The 16,836-nt window shown below is 32.9% G+C and overlaps 2 protein-coding genes across 3 annotated transcripts; one reads left to right on the top strand and one right to left on the bottom strand.

The window, feature by feature from the left end:
* The first annotated feature begins 4,167 nt into the window (after positions 1–4,167).
* On the top strand, positions 4,168–5,216 carry LOC105117838 (ubiquitin carboxyl-terminal hydrolase). Its single transcript, XM_011015615.1, has 2 exons — positions 4,168–4,375; positions 4,477–5,216. The coding sequence occupies exons 1-2, from the start codon at positions 4,283–4,285 to the stop codon at positions 4,741–4,743; spliced, it is 360 nt and encodes a 119-aa protein (XP_011013917.1). The 5' UTR covers positions 4,168–4,282; the 3' UTR covers positions 4,744–5,216.
* Positions 5,217–8,647: 3,431 nt separating this feature from the next.
* LOC105117837 (uncharacterized) lies at positions 8,648–15,853 on the bottom strand. Of its 2 annotated transcripts, none has more exons than XM_011015613.1 (14): positions 15,483–15,845; positions 14,843–14,965; positions 14,588–14,647; positions 14,390–14,485; positions 13,641–13,724; positions 13,443–13,561; positions 13,243–13,344; positions 11,800–11,913; positions 11,507–11,563; positions 11,306–11,372; positions 11,000–11,053; positions 10,804–10,893; positions 9,725–9,763; positions 8,648–9,234 (listed from the first exon to the last, which is right to left on the bottom strand). In XM_011015613.1, exons 1-14 carry the CDS (start codon positions 15,504–15,506, stop codon positions 9,118–9,120), a joined length of 1,146 nt encoding a protein of 381 aa, XP_011013915.1. In that variant the 5' UTR covers positions 15,507–15,845; the 3' UTR covers positions 8,648–9,117. The 2 variants fall into 2 exon arrangements, with proteins under 2 accessions (XP_011013915.1, XP_011013916.1); XM_011015614.1 differs by lacking the exon at positions 8,648–9,234 and adding an exon at positions 9,241–9,610 and having other exon boundaries at positions 15,483–15,853.
* Positions 15,854–16,836: the final 983 nt, after the last annotated feature.

The following is a 16,836-nucleotide window of genomic DNA, read 5'->3' as shown; positions in this document are numbered from 1 at the left end:
TTCAATAGATTTTAATTGACTACTTGACACGACTAAAAGATTGATGTCTTCTCCCAAGTGCAGGAGTGTCGAAGTAATAAATAACCCGGCAAGACCGGGGTCGAACCATAGGGAGGTTAATTATACAAATTATAAATAACAGTAATAGAACAACAATAACAATAACAACAACAATAATAATAATAGTAATAACAACAACAACAACAACAATAATAATAATAATAATAATAATAATAAAGAAAAAGAAGAAGAAGAAGATGAAGATGAGAACTTTGAGATGAAATATTAACGTAAAGATTTAACAACGATAACAATAAATGTCAAGGTTAGAGGATCCACTAATGGTATGTCAAACAAGTATAGTATAAAATTTTATTAGTCAATTGGAATCCACACACAAAGGAGGTTCCAATCAGATGATAGATTGTTAACATGATTACATTAGTCATCTTATTCGATTAATGCTAATACTTGTAAATCTCGTCAAGCATTCATGATTATAACTTATGTTAACAACAAATCAAGTTCCTTTCATAGTTCAGGTGTCGATTATACCATACAGTATGGGCTATAAAAGTGCCAAGCATTTGTTGTACCAAGTGTTATACAACATAAATCAAGATTAGTCATTTAACAAGCAAAGTATTAAAGAGTGAACAAGATAACAAATATAAGACATGTTAGTATCAAACATTAAAGTCCATATTAAGTTTATACTATACTTATTCTTACACCATTAGTGTAACCTTTTCACCTTGACATAATAAACTTAGCCAAACATAGTGAAAGAAAGAAAAATAAATAAACAAAATAAGAACATGAACAAGATTAAAGTTAACTAAGTAGATGCAAGGAAATGAAAGGCATAAACTTGATATTAATGAAAGCAAAGCATAAACATTACAAAAAATACAAAGAGAGAAAGCAAGAGCATGATCTTGAGCTGGACACCAAGATGTCTAAATGCATAGCAAATGCCTCCTTTTATATGCCAAAATTGGGAACTATTGATTTGATGACTAATTAATGAGTGGGTGACCAACTCTTGACTTGGTGACTTACCAAAGGTTTGGTGTTGCGCAACAAGGATAAATGGTAAAGAGTTCGGTGTAGGTAGCAAATGAGCATGGATAACAGCTAAAGATTTGTGAATAAATTCATGCGTAAGAAGATGACTATAAAGATCTATATACGATAAAGGTTCAGCCTTGGTAATAAGATTTGTAACTAAGTCTTTAAACTCTCCTCGAAGACCGAAACACATATAAATTGAAATCTTCAAGCGAAACTGGCTTGCCAGCAGTGGCCAATTCATCAAACAAGGCCTTAACTTTTTGCATAAATTGAGTTACTGATTCATCACCCTGTTGAAGATCCTGAAGAGGCCATGAAGTTGCATAATACGAGAGTTTGAGGTAGAAATGAGAGCTTGCACAAAAATGCGCCAAGCAGAACAAGAGTTTTGGCAGCCAACAACAAGATGTAGAACTTTCATGGATAGGGAGGAAAGAAGAGCACTTAGAATAAGTTGGTCCTGAAGAAAGAGTAGATTTACCTTAAAAGAGATATCATCTCTAGCAAGAACATATGGAGATGGACATATGTTGGAGCCATCAATAAAACTGAAAACTCCTTGACCTAGGAGATACGGCGGCATCTCCATACATCAATATAAATAATTAGTGTTTGTTAATTTAAGGGAGATGATTTAATGAGTGTGAGATAGGGAAATGATGTTTGCGGTAGCAGAGATAACAACTGCATCAGATGCAGGCTGCAAGAAGGGAGTATCATAAGAGTTGAAGAGAGGTTATTCACTAGCCATGGCAAATGAGAAAACAGGTGGTGAGGCAGTAGAGGAGGTCTAAGGAGCCGCTGTAAGAGAAGAAGTCTAAACTGCCGGAGAAGAATACTGGACTGCTGGTGCTGCAGAAGAGGAAGAAGTATTGAGTGGCTATTCCATTATAGAGGAGGCTGTGAGGAAAGTGTTTTAATTAGTTTAGGGTTCTGATACCAAGTTGAGAATAATATAATGTACTAGGTTGTGCCTTAAGGTATCACTTACAAGAATTTAGGCATCGTGGACAACCAAGTGGCCGTGAAGAAGTATTTAACCATGCACACTCATCACTACGCAACGTCATCAAACATTCTTTTGGGGTATGGAAATAGAGGTGGAGAATTTTGCAAAACATGTCTGCTTATCCATATAAAATGCAAGTTGAGATTGTAGTTGCATCAATGACACTACATTAAAAGGAGATCGTAAGATGCTGAGGCTATTTCGAGTATGATCATAATTTTAATTTTATTCCATATAACTTTTTACTTGATATTATGCCTCGCTAAGTAATTTAAGGATTGTAGAGGCCTTCACGTATGAATTTTGTATGCGATGGAATTACAAATAGTTTGATGGGATAATGAAAAACTTTTATTAAGATATAAGGATTATTCATTTCGTTTTGTAATCATAATTATAAAACAATAATGTTTTGCCTATTAATTAAATATAAAAAACTATTTTTTCAATTTAATTTCAATTGTAATTTTAACCAAATACATCAAATTTTAAAATGAATCATATAAAAAATAATTTTTATTAAATAATTTTTTTAAACTATAATCATAAAAACAATCATAACATGAAACAAAACAGACTCTTAAATGTATGGTATTTATTGAGAGAAAAAAAGGAGCAGACGGATGCAGGGTTTTCACTCTTAAGCAAGTTCATATGGTTTTTGTTTTTCCAATCATTGATACAGTGCTTTGTTTTTTGTCACCAATGGACATAATTCATGGAGATAGCAGCAAGGTTTTCGCAGTTCTTTTCCACGTGTATAGATTTTGATTTGACCTGGTCAATCCTTGCTTAGAACCTTGAAACCCTTCGATGTCCCTTTTGTTAGCTGTGGAATTACAATAATTGTGGGACCCGTACGAATTGACTTGTGAGTGCGAACTCCACCGTCAAAAAGCCATGCCAAGGCCTTAAAGAAACTGAATTATTTATTTATTTTTTATTTATTTCGAACCTGGCAAAAATTCTCTTAAGAGGCCCAAAATTGGGCTTGGTGGGCCCAGGCCTAGAAAAAATAAACAGAACCTGATTTAGGTCCGGTTGAAACCGAGCTCGTTCTAAGCCATGAACATCAGGACACTTATTATCTAGCTTGATTGACAAGAGAATATCAGATGCTCGGCCTTAATCTCTTAGAGAATCCAAGCTCAGTGTTTTCTATTTTAAATTAAATTAAATTAATATTCTTTTAATATTAAAAATAAAATAAAACTTAAAAAATATTGTTTTAACTTTTTTTTTAAATAAAAAACTCAGATAGCCTGAATCATGGGTTTTGTGCAGGTTACCGGATTTTAACCTAGTCAATTCTAATTATTTTTATAAATTAAAATAATATTATTTTATTTTAAAAAATAAATAATTAACAAGTTATAATTAAATTTTTAATCAGATCTTACCAAATCAATTAGGATATTGAGTTAACTACTACTTCAGCTAAGTTTTTTACTTTTTTATTTTTTATTTTGTTTTATACTCCATCTTGTTCTAGCCTTATATCATGAGTTTTGTTTGAGTTACCTGGTCAATATTAATATTTTTTTTTATAAATTAAAATAATATTATTTTAGTTAAAAAAAATAATAATTAAGGTTTCAACTGAGTTTTTAACTAGATCTTTTTAAATTATTGAATTAACTATTTAATTAACTAAATTTTTAATTTTATTTATTTTTTTAAACTTAACTATTTTTAATCTGATAAGTTGAGTTCTAGATTAACCAACTTGATGAAAGTTTAAAACTTTAATTAACTAAATTTTTAATTTTATTTAATTTTTTAAACTTAATCATAAGTTGAGTTCTGGATTAACCAACTTGATGAAAGTTTAAAACTATGCATGCAATGGATAATAAACTAGGAATATTTTTGTGTTTTAAATATATTTTTAGAAAAATTTAAATTTTTTATTTTAAATTATTTTTTAATATTTTTAAATTCTCGTGTGTTAGTTGGAAATAAATTTTAAATATATTATTTTAATATTTTTTAAAATAGAGAACGTTTTAGACGCTGATCGCGGTACCAAACATCCCGTACTCCTTAGCAGCTGGAAACCAAAAGAAACCCATCAACCGTAACACCAAGTAACATTTAATGATGCGCCAAATCAAAACTTGTTCTAGTACATATACAACTCAAAACCCCAATTGCCAATTCCCTCATATCTCAAAAGCCTCGTGAAAAACCCATCTCATCATGTCTGCTTATGGGGTCTCTTTACCTCTCATGCTCCTCCTCCTCCTAGCTAATGTGATCGATTACAATGAGGCAAGTACAAGCACAGGTCAGGTGAGTGTTGTTTCTTTCCATATTCCCCTCTTAATTCGTAGATCCCTTTGCTTTTCATGTCTAAATTGGTGTTTGTGGATTGAATTTTTGTTGATTTGGAGGTAAATGGGTCTGCAACAACAAGTAATGAGATGGTGCCGTTGATGGAGCCACTGAAGGTTACGGAGATAAGAATGATGATGAATGAGACCAGGAGAAGATTGAATGGTTTTCAGATATGTGCAATGTGCACTTGCTGTGGAGGTGCTAAAGGGGTTTGCTTGCCATCTCCTTGTTGCTATGCCATCAATTGCAACATTCCAAACAGGCCCTTTGGTTTCTGTTCTTTCACTCCCAAGACCTGTAATTGCCTCAGATGCCATCTCTAGTTCTTGTGCTTTTTCTTGATCCTGTTGCAAGCGTGAGCAGGGGGAGGAGAATACCTGTTCTTAGATTTGTTTGTTTATAATTTTGTTTATTGCTTCTATCATGCCAGTATATGATAGGGTCACTGTTAGTGTTTGGGTATTGCTATTTCCAGGTAAAGCGTTGTTGCTATTTCCAGGCAAGGTAAAGGGTTGTTGCTACTTCCAGTGGGAAGTGTGTATAATTTTTTTAGGACGTTGCAACAACGCCTTCTGAGTGGAGACAGCAGACAAGGTTAGTATTTTAGCAATTTATGGATATTTGGAGAAGCATTTTTCTTATGTTTACCAAACCATTGGGGTTTGTGACAATCCAAGTAGTTGCCTTTAAGAATATATTAAATCTCAGTGCTCAGTAGTGCTGGTCTGTTACTCTCGACAAAGGATTAAGATTCACCATATCTTAATTTATTTGTTAATTTCTTATTATTATTATTTGTTTGTTCTCTGTCAACGTGAAAAATCTCAAATGCCCACTAATGTTTTTGCTGGAATATGTTTGTTTGTCGACCTATGGCTGGCTTCTTTTGTGTCTTCAGCCTCTTCTGTGATCTTTGCATATGCTGTTTTATTGCTTCTTCTCCATGGTTAAAGCATGCATGAACAGCTCGTTAACCAATTAGCATGTTTGTTCTGGCTATGGCCCTGTAGTGGGGCTAGCTATATAAAATCATTCGGTATATTTTATGCTCTTAATGCCCTGCTGCCAAGCTCCAACAGATAATGTCGGGGTGCCCTCGAGCGCATGATGGTCTTGAATTACCACTAAATAGGTTAGTGCTAATCGGTGCTGTAAAAGCTCTTATGTAGATAGGGTTTTTATAGTGGGTTGATATGATGATATTAATGCATGGAGGTGCTGATAGCGATAATAGCAAGGTGGGTGGAAGATGGGTAGGAGGCAATTAAGGTAGCAGCTAGTTGCTGAGATTTTAAGGTGGAGGGGGGCCTTATGATTTATAATCATAGATTGACCATTTATAATGTATCCCTTTTTACATAAAAGCAGAAATATTGAGCTGAATTTTGTTTTTTGTTTTAAACAAATTTATTGAGAGCTGTTTCTGTTTGTTTTAGTGGTCTTGCTGTGCATTTAAAAAAAATCTGAATTTTTTATAGTGTTTTTTAATTGATTTAGAGTGTTTGGTTTTAGGTAGCTTTTATAATTATAATTTTAAAAAATAAATTAAAAAAATATGTTTAGTTGTGATAAGTTGAATTAAAATAGTTGAAGTTTATGTGTAGTAAAAAATATATGTAAAATATTTAGCCTTTTATGTTTAAAAGTGTGTTTACGAGTTAGCCTTTTATGTTTAAAAGTGTGTTTACTCTATTTTTTATTTGGAGATATATTAAAATAATATTTTTTTTATTTTTTTAAATTAATTTTCATATCATCATAAAAAATATTAATTTAAAGTAAAGAAAAAAATAAAAAATTTAAATTTTTTTTAAAATATTTTTAAAATACAAAAACAATCATAATCTAAGAAAATTTTACAAAATTTAATTAAAATAATATGTAAAAATAACTGTACAACATTTCAAACTTAATTTGTTAATAGATCTCGCAGCATAAAACGTTGTTTCCTTTGTTATTAATACTCTTGGGAAAAATAAAAATCTAATATCTAAACAGTAGGGCTCGTGAGCACGTAGACATGGCAGTAGGGTTTGCAGCCACAGCGGCGATGGGTGCCTTGAGAAGAGTGTTTTGAGAATCTTACTGAGCTAATACATGACGAAACCCATGTGCTGTTCCAAGGGCAAACAGCGATTAAATTGTTTCTTATGAAAACCGGATGTTTGAAGGCTCCGCCGCATGGCGTGCGTGCCCGTATCATTATTGCACTCTGCAGGCACCCACCATCATCAATTTATACCAGTTTTCCTTTCCCTTTCTCGCAATTTCCTTGAAGAGAAAGCTAGGAATTAATGCTGAATCGTCATCATGGGTTAAACCGCTCCTCCTATCTTTATAGAGTTTCCTCTCCGAGGAGTGGTTCAGTGATTCCTCTCCTTTTTCCTTTCTTGTATTTTCCTCTTCTTTTCCCTGCTGTCGAACTTAAGATGAGTTTCTTGTGCACTTAATTTCATGCAAATTAATTGTTTTTCAAAAAATATATTTATATAAAAATTGGATGAGTTTATTTATTGTGCAATTAATTTCATGCAAATTAATTATTTTTCAAAAAATATATTTATATAAAAATTGGATGTAGGGTTGAGGCTTAAAACCCTTTATTATTATTATTATTATTATTATTTATAAGAAGGTTGATGGAGGGACCAATTTTGTTTTTGTAATGAATCTTGATAGAGTTATGAAATAATGACAAAATGGAGACAAAAGGACTGACTGTCGATAACCCAAAGATCCGAATAATTAGTACAAAATTAATATATACTATATGCTATGACCGTGCTTTGTTGTGGACTGGATTTTTAATTTTTTTTTTAAGGAGAATATAATGGCTTATCTAACATGGTTTGTATTTTATAACAAATATTTTTCTTTTCAAAAAAAGAAATTAATATACAGACAACACTTTTTATTTTTTATTTTTTTTACAGAAAACGCAAAAAAAACAATTATGGGTAAAATTGGAAATTAAAAAAGAAAAAAAAAGAAAATGAAATTGATCTAATAATTCTTTATTTTAAATATCATTTTTCATCTAAAGAACCAAAAAAATGGAGCTGTGTAAGCATAAAAAAAAAAAGATTTAATTTTTTGAAAGTCTATAACAAAGGGAGGATTTCTTACCTAAAGGAAAAAAATAATAATAACCAAACAAATAATAAAGTGATTAATTTTTTTTAATCTTAAGAGCTGAAAATATATCAAGTTTAAAAACTTTTTTTTATAAGAAAATAAACAATACACTAAATCAAATAATTTTTTAATAAAAAACAAAAAAAATATGAAAGAGTTGCCTAAATTTTATTTCACAAAGCAACAAAAAAATTCAATAAGAAACTAAACTTGAAAAATGAAATTAAAAAAAATAGAAAAATAAAAAGTAATTCAATAAACTCAAAACAATGGTGCAGACATGCTGGCTTAACAAATCAAATTAGCACAGTAAATTCATAATTTAAATTATAAATTATAAGGTTGAATTATTTTTATAGGAAATAAATTAAAAAAAAATAAAACACTTTAATCTTAAATAAGTTAAATATTGAAGGATAAAATTAAAAAAATAAAACTGGTATAATAAAAAAAATAACCAATATTAATATATGTTAACACCTCACGCTTGTGACTCAGTTATGAGATAGGGTTACTGTATTATAAAAAATCATGATTCAAATTTAAAATTAATTAAATATTAAATAATAAAATAAATAATAATAATAATAGTAATAAAAGAATGAAAATAAAAAGGAAAGAATGAGAAAAAAAATAATAAAATGATAAAAGATGAAATTGAAAGATAAAAATCAATAAAAAAATAATATAAAAATAATAATTAAAATAATGAGGAGTAAGTTTGATATAAAAGTTAAATTAAATTTTAATAAATATAATTAAAAAAAATATTAATAAAAAAAATCTAAAATCCCTCCGTGCTAGTGATTTTAAAATTTCTTCAAAGGGGAAGGCAGTAATTACACTCTGCATCAAAGACTATAAAACCCTTCCATGCTAGTGATTTTTAATATTTACTTTTCTAATTTTACCTCTTCCTAATCAATATTGACCGATGGATTCCTATATAAAGACAACTCTACTCCCAAAACTAAAGGCTAGCCTTTTCGTAGGGGTGAAAGGAAGGATAATTTCACTGTATATATATTATCCTTCCTTTCATAGGGAAACTACAAAGCAAAATGGCTGTCAATTCTTACAATTTGAATTCTTGGAAGCAAGTGCTGTAAAGCTAAGCATTGTAGAAATTATTGATCCACGGTCTCCCAGTATGAACACGTTCACTAAAATCAGTCTCCATCACCTGTATTCATCAACTTTACAGCTGCCAAATTACAAGTCTAGCAAGGGTGGTTTCTTCTTCACATCAGTGTGAATGCTCTTTGATTAATTAATGCCTTGCTTGGACGTATCCTTCATCATTTACAAGACCTGACTCGCACACCACAATATACAAACGAAGACAGATCCCAAACTTTGCTTTTATTTATATTGCATGTTGCCAATAATTCTCCTGTCAATCACGACCCCGGAGCTTCTGATCTCTGTATAACTTCACATCTTGTTTGTTCCGGCCCTCTTGCCTCTGGAATATATACATATATATATACATATATATATGTGTGTGTGTGTGTAATGAATGTACGATGGAGCATTGCGTCCACAGCTTCATCGACATGCAGCTAGCTGCTTTCTTTCACTGCCTCTTTGTATGGATCTATCCAGCATTGATCCTCCTCAACCGCCTCTTTCCATCGCTTTTGAAAAATTCTCAGTTCGATCAAGGACTGCCTCCTCACCTGCAATGGGTATCGAGGATAGGTTTATGTTCCAGAGATATGTTAGAATTGGTACAACCTGCAAGTTCAGCCATCATCCTGCTTTTTTTTCTTTTTCTTTTTTTACGACCCCTCTTCCTTCTCATTGCAACGTTAACTGCATTTTGTGCCCAAGACGCCTGATAAGTGCTTCTATTTTAATGTACATTTTCCTTTAGAAATCGAAGACATGGGCAGTAATCTCAACACCTACCTACATTGATGAAGACAATTTCTAAGAATAGAACAATGTCCTACTAGGGGGAGAAACGTTTCTGAAACTAGTAGGTTAATTGGCTCTAGACTTTAGTGACAGGCTGAATGCCTAACAAGCTCTGGAGATCCACTATGTTTGTACCTCTGAACGAAGTCGACGATATGTCAAGTGAGGAAATTGAAATGAAGAGGGATGATTTTCAACCACTCAACAAAAATAGACAATTTGAAATCATTTACAGTAATATGTACTTACTTCCAATCTAGGATCTGTTTTCTGTGAACGAGAAGACTCCTGCAATACACAGATGAAAAATCCATTTATATAGAACGATCAAACAAGGAGAGAATCCACATCAAAGGCATGGTATATGTCACACTTGTCAATTTCTCAGTTTCAGGAGAAGGGCAATCAAGGATGATGAGGAGTGATTTTAACTTCTAAAACAAGAGAAGTGGTATTTGCAGTTACAGCATAAAGAATCTCTTGGATCCTCTGGCATGCTTGTAGCTCTATACAAAATCAATATTAGGTCTAGGTGTAGAAAGTTGAATAAGAAGGGATGCTTTTCAACTTCTCGTGAAACTAGACAATTGAAATCATTTTCAACAGATAAATTTTTCTTTAAAACTTGCTTTCATTCCATAAACTGCTTTTTTGTGAATGATGTGGTGTGTTCACAGCAGGGACATAAATAATGCATTCATGTCATTGATCAAACAAGGAGTGTGGAAGTTCACATGGTGAAGAATCATTCAAAATAGCAAGAAGAAAAATTTCTACTGTTTGTAATGGCTTGGCTTGGCCATGGCACAAGCACAAGTGAGAGCATCTGCTTGTTAGGAGGGATCCTAGGAATCGAGGAGCACACTCGCTGTAAGTATTGGACCATCACAAATTCGAAGAGAATAAGTAAATTCATCCATGAGAATCATAGGTAATTAACAATTTCTTTTATGATGAACGAAGAAAATTTACTAGCAAGGTAATTTAGCATTTCATCAGCGCGACAATTATTAATTCATCATTTTCTGAAAATTATAGGTGCAAGTTCAAATCCAACCCACAAGTTTCTCAGACCAACCTTGCACTTCTTTGTTCTGTTTGCTTTATTTTTATGAACTCCAGAAAGAAAGACTGGCATCTGTCGAAAAAACTCATACTACAACTAAACCTGTTATTTAAAAATCGTCTTATGCATATGCTTGCATCGTATGTTTGTGCCCTTGAAGTGATTTGATGCACCGGATGTGGCAATAATCTCAAGTAACACCAAAAGCTAAGACGAGAAAACTCTAGCAACAAAATCTGCATGACCGTGTAAGATTTCTAACCTCATTTTCAACCACACCTCCAAGTGTTGGGTGACCATAATGGACTATGTACTCCGCATCCACAATACCAATATTTTTTGTTCGATCACCCTAACAAAACGTTGGCCAGTAGGATTTCTGGTAAGTATATATATTGGAAGGAGCAAAAGAGAGTGTGTAGATAACGTTGAGAAGGGGAAAAAAGAGAGTAGCTTGCCTGAGAACAGTAACCAAGCTGATAGTCTAGACCCCATGCATGGATCAAGTCATTCTGCAAAATAAATTAAGCATAAAAGATGTGTGATAGCATCAGAATCCATGAAACCAGGTTACAAGTGTGATAAAGAATATAAGAGCCCTTGAAAAGTAGCAGTCCATGACAGCATTTATCACTTTCTGATATGAATAAGCAGCCCCTGATACAATACTGTGATATTTCTAGAAGACACAAAAACGAAGATACACATCCACATACAGATGTAAGAGCAGAAGAACCAAAAAAATAAGCTCTTCAATAAAACACCTGGATCATATACCACACACAGCGCCAAGCAGCTCTCGAGAAAACAGGGGCCATCATTTCCACCCACCTGTAATTTAGATCTTCAGCTTAGTTTTGTCAAGAGAAACAATTAAATCCCATGTAAAGGATGGGATTATTAGCTTCCTTGGAAAAATACGAACAAACTACTCACAGATATGTAACATAACTGAATTTTTTTACCCTGTGCATGGAGGGGCTGTACTATTTCCATCACAAATACCAGGCTTATAAGTCCTTCTGATAACAATGAACATATGCCATCAGAGAAGAATAAGCACTGCTGTATAGAAAAATTTGCATATGTACAGTTCAAAGTAACAGAAACATTTCAAAACGAACATATTCATATCCCAAAATAAAGGAGTTCATGGTCCAACACTGTGAAGAAAAATTTAACCGAACAAGGTCAGATGGTAAGTACCGATTACTGCACATAATCATTAAAAGGAGTAAAAAAGAGGTTACACAAGAACCTGTGCACTCCTGATTTGCTTGCTCGGACAGTAATTTGCTGATGTACCAGAGATTTATAATCAAGGCCTGGCTGTGATATATGAAGCCCTTCACTTTTAACAATTGAAACATACCTTCAAAGAAAAAGGATGATTGAGCATTGGAAATATGAATTCTCATATCATGAATTTATAGTTTGTTATCTCTGCATGCATCCAACTTTTTCATTGCTCACAAAATGTCCTTCTTTCCTTTAAATATTGTTTTTCAAGATACAAAGCAGCAAGATGGTGATTAGCTATGAGCTGAAGATAGCGGGCAAAGACTACTACTTGAAGCTATCAAAGCTGAATTGTGATGACCAACAGAAACATAGGTATTTTCACCCTATTTTATTTACTCGTTTAGTCTTTAATAAGGAATGCCTTCTTTTTACTGTTCAAGCCTCGTTTTTCTTCTCTGAAATGCTTCTCTCATTTGCGATGGAACACACATCATGTACAACACATAGACATACAAATAGCTAAATTTGCATAACGCAAAATTAATTCACGTTCCTATTCCCCAAAGCATGCATTTAGTGATGCTAAATAATCTCACAATGAATAGATAATAACAGGCAGCAAATAATGGCAAATACTCTCTCGACTCCCTCCTACATTTAGATGATGAATTACTGCGTCTCATGAAATCTAAAAAAATGGAAATTCAGCTGGCAAAACACACTGCAAATTGTACAGAATAGGCATCTATCATTCGACAAGTTCTCAGCCTTCACAAGAAACTTGATATCTTGTCTATGTTGAGTCCTAGAATCCTGCGGGAGCTACTCATAACCCCCAAAAGATGGGTCTATTGCAATATGATACCCATGAATATAGCTAATACCCTTCCTGTAGCCTTTACTATATGATGTTCATGAGAGTAACCATGCAGCAAGAAAAACTATGCTTTTAGGCACCGGGGAAAAATCATCATCTGAATCCTGTTAAGCCTTTGAAAAAAAATCAATAGCTGAAGGCAAGCCTTCCGCTCAGATTTCTGTGAAGGACATCACACCACATTAGCAACTGAGGTCAATATTTCTAATCATTCAATGTTAATGTGAAAAAATCTTGAAGCTGATAACTATCCTCAGTACCTAATGGCCTGTGAAAAAATATTTCTAATCATCTAAAGTTCACGAGACAGAAGGATAAACACTTCCAAGTTTGAAGATTACCGGCTAGAAACTTCAACAACATTTTACCTGTTTCACCCCCTCTACAATTATAGACAAGCTTCAATTACGAGTACATGATTACATGGTAACCGGCACACGACTTATTTCAAAATTTTGTCCACTTCAAGTACTGGAAAGAGTTAATGTTCAGATGAACACTAGGATTTTATTGGTCCAAGTATAAGCCTTTAAAATTTGAGGTTTTTTATATAGAAAAAAGTGAGACATGCAATTAACATACTTTTTAGGATTGAAGTTTTCAACTCCAAGGTCCTCGTCCCAAAGGAAAATGTAATTGCATGCAGCAACTATATCAGGATGCAAGAACCTCTTTGCAAACCACCTAGTCATCATCAAAAACAAAAACCCAGTAAAGATATATTTAGGTAATTTAATTTCTACAAGTAATGATCAATGGATCCCAGGGCCAAGACAACTCACCATTTAGTTTGATTACGGGCAGAAACGTGTATAACACGATCATTCCACTCAAAATCTCTCCATTCATCAACAATACCATCATAATGGAAAAGCATCACAGAAAAGTTGCTCGAGAGAAACTGAAAAATTGAATAAATATAAAAACAGAGAAGTAAGAGAAAAACTACGAATATAAAAGTTGACTTGTAGTATTCATACCTTTTTTACCATCTTATTGACAAGATCTCTTTGCGTTATTCCAACAGCCACAGCCAATAGGTTTATTGAAGAATTTTCATCATTCTGTCCAAACCAGAAGCAATTTTTTATCATGCTGAAATCAAAGAAACAACAAGGCAAAGCACAACAGCCAAAAATTAATCAAGCAAAATCAGCAGCAAGAGAAAATTGATATTATATGTTTCCATTAAGCAAACATTTTAGTATGCCAAATATCCCCATCTTCCATTTCCAGCGAAATGGAGAAGCACGTATTCTTGTTCAACCAAAAAGTGTATCAGTGATAGTACTTATACATGTAATAAGTCGCATTTAACAGTCAAATAATCATCTGTGGTTGAGCTTCACAGCTAGTAAGCTAGAGAATTAGAAGAAAACACGCTAAGAAGTCTCCAGATCTAAGAGCCACATCTGAAACATTTATTTTATAAAGTTCATTCGTTATAGAAGTTAAATTACAGCATGAAGGTTTTAGAAAGTTGCAATTCTAGGAAGATTATGTCACAGTCCCTAAACAAACATATGGAAACACATTAAACTTTTCAACATTCGTGCAACCAATGTTGGCAAACCCATGGCAGAGTTAATGCAGTCGCATGTAAATGTCCATCTTGAAAACTTGTTGAGATGAGATTAAATGGTGACAGTAATTAATGATCAGTCACAAGAATTGACTTTCTAAGAAATGAATGATCAGTCACTCCGTCATGGAGCTCATAAACGTTTACCTTTGGAAAGCCCCATAGCGGCCTCATTTGAAAGTTAGAAGTCTTTGAGACAATCCCTTCAGGTAAGGACTCACTTCCAGGAGGCCTGCACTGATTCTGAAACATAAAGAACCGTGTAAGAAACAAAACCCATCAACTATTTTTGAAGGAAAATTATCTTAACAACTAAACTTGCAGGGAAAAAATAAAATGCACAACCTTGCAATTGCTGAATTTAAAATTCTGAAAAGTATCAGCTATTCCCCATCTTGATAATCTCTGCAGGACAGACTCATAAGCATCCAACAAAGTTAATACTTGTCTTTTAGGTAGAAAAAAGACCATAAAACAAGAGAATGAGAAGCAGTTGGATTACAAATTAAGGATCCATTTTGACGCAGAACGATGGTAACAAGCAATGGCTAACTTGAAGAAATATTGAAAATTCAATGTGGGCAGTACTAAACTGATTACCTCTTTGTAATCTGGAGCTATGAAAGCATATACTGCAAAGAAAATAAGAAAAAGAAAAGAAGCAGCAGGAAAAACGCTACACCAATGTGATCTCCTACTCTTCGAATCCGAAGGCAGGGATACCTGAAAAGATATGTACATATATATAACAAACAAACAAATAATAACAAAGTCATTAAAGAACAACGAGTTCACTACACACCACGCATACATGCATGTAATTGTAAAGCGATATGTCTTTATTTATATACATGCATAAAAATATGGTACAGAAAGCCATTATTTAAGATCCCGCAAAGGGAGTGCTCCATAAGTTACATTATGTCGCCTCTCTTGATTGTCAAAGGCAAGCCAAGTTACTTCTCATTTCCCTGAAACGAGTTTTTGAGCTACAAATTCATGGTGATGATGATGATTGTTTTACTTCTTTCCTTGCTTTCTTTGATTATGGCAGGAAAGGAAAAGAAAAGGAAAGCTTTTGGTAAGAGGGAAAAGCTTGAAGAATCAAGATATTCATCCATCATCATGATGCCTTATTAAATCCAGCAGTACTATCCATGACCCCTGGCCCTCAATAATACATACCACGATGTTTTCTTCTTCTTAAAAACCATAAGAGAGATCAGGGATCAGTACTTACAGGAGGAATAACGAGTGCCTTCATATTTCGTTTATTTCACGAGAATCAAAATTAACAAAAAGCAATATCCATGAGCTCGATCTTTAGATGTTGTTGGGTGGTGAAAGCATCTTCAATTTAATGTTTTTCGATCCATCATCAAAGAGCGTGAGAGTGCGTTGTGCTGCACAGACAGTTTCTACTTTCTCTTCGTAACCGACAACAACGAAAGTGAAAGGATAGGAATAACTGTTAATCTAACTAAGAAGACATGATGAGGTTTTTTTTACAAGGTTTTGTTTTGTTTCAGTCCACGACACAGACACAGTAAGAGGGAGTGGACAGGGTGAGAAAAGTTAAAATGCAGCAAGACAAAAACGGGTGGCAATCATAGTACGGAGTGGTGGAGAATATGCGTTTCATTTATCATAAAATCACAGTTACTGCCACCCCTCGAAAGTCGAAACCGCCACCCGTGGCCCTCTTTTGCCGTTTCTTTTTCTTTCCTTTTGGCCTCAATTCTGAAACTGAATCTTCGGTTTTTTTTTTTTTTTTAATTGGGTTAATGTTTAAGTAAGTCCCTGTATATTTAATTTGTATTTAAAAAGGTATATTATTTTATTATCAACCGTATATGCATATTCTTGTCGTCCTTCGATTCGTGGTCTCTGAATCTTTTTAATATTTATTTTTTGGTGCTCATACTTTACAACAAATTCAGTTTGGTCCCTAAATGGCTTGTTCTTTCGATCCTCCCTATATGTCAAGTTGCTAACTTAATCAAATAATAATCAAATTATTTATATGGTTTGACCGAAAAGGTAAGAATGGGATGGATTTAAATGCTTATACTTCTGAAACTGAATCTTCGGTTTTTTTTTTCTTAATTGGGTTAATGTTTAAGTAAGTCTCTGTATATTTAATTGGTATTTAAAAAGGTATTTTATTTTATTATCAACCGTATATGTCATATTCTTGTCGTCCTTAGATTCGTGGTCTCTAAATCTTTTTAATATTTATTTTTTTGGTGCTCATACTTTACAACAAATTCAGTTTGGTCCCTAAATGGCTTGTTCTTTCGATCCTCCCTATATGTCAAGTTGCTAACTTAACCAAATAATAATCAAATTATTTCTATGGGTTAACCGAAAAGTTAAGAATGGGATGGATTTAAATGCATATATATATATATATATTAATGAAAATAAAACTTGTATCATAATTTTTTTATGTTTTTACTTTGCTTTTTTCTTATATTATCATAGATATATTATTTTTTAATAATTTTCTTCATAATATCATATCTGTATTATGATGTCCTTTTCCTTTTCTATTATTTTAACTTATTTTATTATGTTTTGTCTTAATTTTTAAG

Source organism: Populus euphratica, unplaced genomic scaffold, assembly GCF_000495115.2.
Source record: "Populus euphratica unplaced genomic scaffold, PopEup_1.0 scaffold1573.1, whole genome shotgun sequence".
NCBI classification, from domain to species: domain Eukaryota; kingdom Viridiplantae; phylum Streptophyta; class Magnoliopsida; order Malpighiales; family Salicaceae; genus Populus; species Populus euphratica.
This window is presented reverse-complemented; position numbering and strand designations above follow the sequence as displayed.